This window comes from Geotrypetes seraphini, chromosome 16 (assembly GCF_902459505.1).
Source record: "Geotrypetes seraphini chromosome 16, aGeoSer1.1, whole genome shotgun sequence".
Taxonomy (NCBI): domain Eukaryota; kingdom Metazoa; phylum Chordata; class Amphibia; order Gymnophiona; family Dermophiidae; genus Geotrypetes; species Geotrypetes seraphini.
The window spans coordinates 14,133,567-14,135,622 of NC_047099.1; the positions used below are offsets into that span (position 1 = coordinate 14,133,567).

General features: G+C 40.0%; 1 protein-coding gene across 1 annotated transcript; it reads left to right on the forward strand.

The window, feature by feature from the left end:
• The first annotated feature begins 204 nt into the window (after positions 1 to 204).
• Positions 205 to 1,125, forward strand: LOC117349687 (olfactory receptor 11L1-like). The gene has a single exon (XM_033923280.1). The coding sequence runs from the start codon at positions 205 to 207 to the stop codon at positions 1,123 to 1,125; it is 921 nt and encodes a 306-aa protein (XP_033779171.1).
• The last annotated feature ends 931 nt before the right edge of the window (positions 1,126 to 2,056 follow it).

The following is a 2,056-nucleotide window of genomic DNA, read 5'->3' on the forward strand; positions in this document are numbered from 1 at the left end:
TATTTATAGCTATGTTTTTTCATCAATAATAAATCCTTCTCAAAAATGACTACTACTAGACTATATGAAATATGCCATTGGTAAAAAAAAAAAAAAAAAAAAAAAAGCTCAAATGGAGAATAAGAACTCAATTGGACTGTGAATTAACTTTCCATTCCTATGTTATTAGCTGCCCCTTTTCCTTTTAGGAAAGTCACTGACAGCATGTGGCGTGTAAACCAAACAAAAGTGAAAGACTTTATTCTCCATGGACTCTCCGTCAATGAAGATACACGAGCTGTTCTATTTGTACTTTTCTTAATGGTCTATGCTCTTACTTTGTTTGGAAATATAACAATAATCATATTGGTGTGGTCCAACGCTTCTCTTCATAAGCCCATGTACATCTTCCTCGGGAACCTGTCTTTTGTTGAAATCTGGTATACAACTACCACAGTGCCAAAAATGCTTTCTGGCTTCCTGTCTAAAACAAACTCCATTTCCTTTACAGGATGCTTTCTGCAGTACTTTTTCTTTTTCTTCTTTGGTTCAACTGAATGCTTCCTTCTCACTATCATGGGCTATGATCGATATCTAGCCATTTGTCAGCCCCTTCGCTACCACTTGTTAATGAGTAGCAGGATCTGCTTCCGTTTTGCCTCTTCTTGCTGGATTATTGGGTTTCTCTGGACTTTGGTGCCTGTAATTTTAATATCACAACTGCCTTTCTGTGGCAATGAGATTGATCATTTCCTGTGTGATACGGGACCACTACTGGAGCTTTCTTGTATAAATGACTTTGCAACAGAACTGACCAGTTTGGTACTCACCTCGTTAGTTCTCCTTATTACTTTCTCTTTTACCTGTATCTCTTATGTTTTTATTATACAGACCATATTAAGAATCCCTTCTTCATCTGGGCGTCATAAAGCCTTTTCCACCTGTGCCTCCCATCTCACTGTGGTCACAATCTTCTTTGGGTGTGCTATGTACATGTATGTCAGGCCATCAGGGCACCATTCATTTTATCAGGATAAGTTGGTGGCTGTTCTCTACACTGTTTTGACTCCTTTGTTGAATCCCATCATCTATAGTCTGAGAAACAAAGAGTTCATAGAGGCAGTGAAAAAGGTCATGAGATGCTAAATTGCTAATTGAACAGATTAAATAAATTTTGTGTTCATTACACATATTATACACATTTATTGAATATGTCTATACAGATAATATTTTTAGTTCATGCTTCTATATTTATACAGTATACTTCTATAGCAACTAGTCAGTGGCGTAATAAGGAGGGGCAGGGGTGGACTGCCCCAGGCATTGTCTTTGTTGAAAGGGGGGACCCTGGCACATCTCCTCCTCTCTGCCTCCCTGCATACCTCTAAATGTCCACTGTTTCAAACAGTATCTTCTAGTGTTGGCTCCCTTATGATGTCACTTCCTGGTTATGGGACTAGGACGTGACGTCAGAAGGAAGCCGATGCTGACCCGAGCAGCAAACTTCTCAAGAGGTATGCAAAGGGCTGGGTGTGCACTCAAGTGGCGAGGAAGAGTTAGGGGGTACCCAAGCAGCGTGGAAGAGTGGGGGGCAGGAAAGAGTGGGAGTGTACCACCCCAGGTACCAACTTCCTTCAATATGCCAATGCACCTGGCTTTTCTAAAATTATTGTTCCTCCCACCCATCCTTTCATTATTGTTTCTGGCCTCATGAAATGTGGATTTCTAGTGTGGAATTCAGCAACTGGACAGCATGGACACTCCTGGGGATAAACTTGATAACAGTCATATACATGGTATCTCAAGTAAGAGTTAACATCAGATCCTATATTTAAAATGTATATATTGTATATATTTACAAAGCTTAATCCTTTTTTTCATACTAAAGGACTGACTAATTCCTGTGACAGCAATCTTGTGCTGAGCTACTGGAACTCTTTATTCTTTACAAAACCATAGGGCTCTGACACTCATAGAATCCCTCTGTGTGTCGGAGCTGTTACCACTGCGGCTGGCACTAAAAAACGTACTACAGTTTTGTGAAAGGAAGGGGGGGTATATGTCATTAGTAATAAAT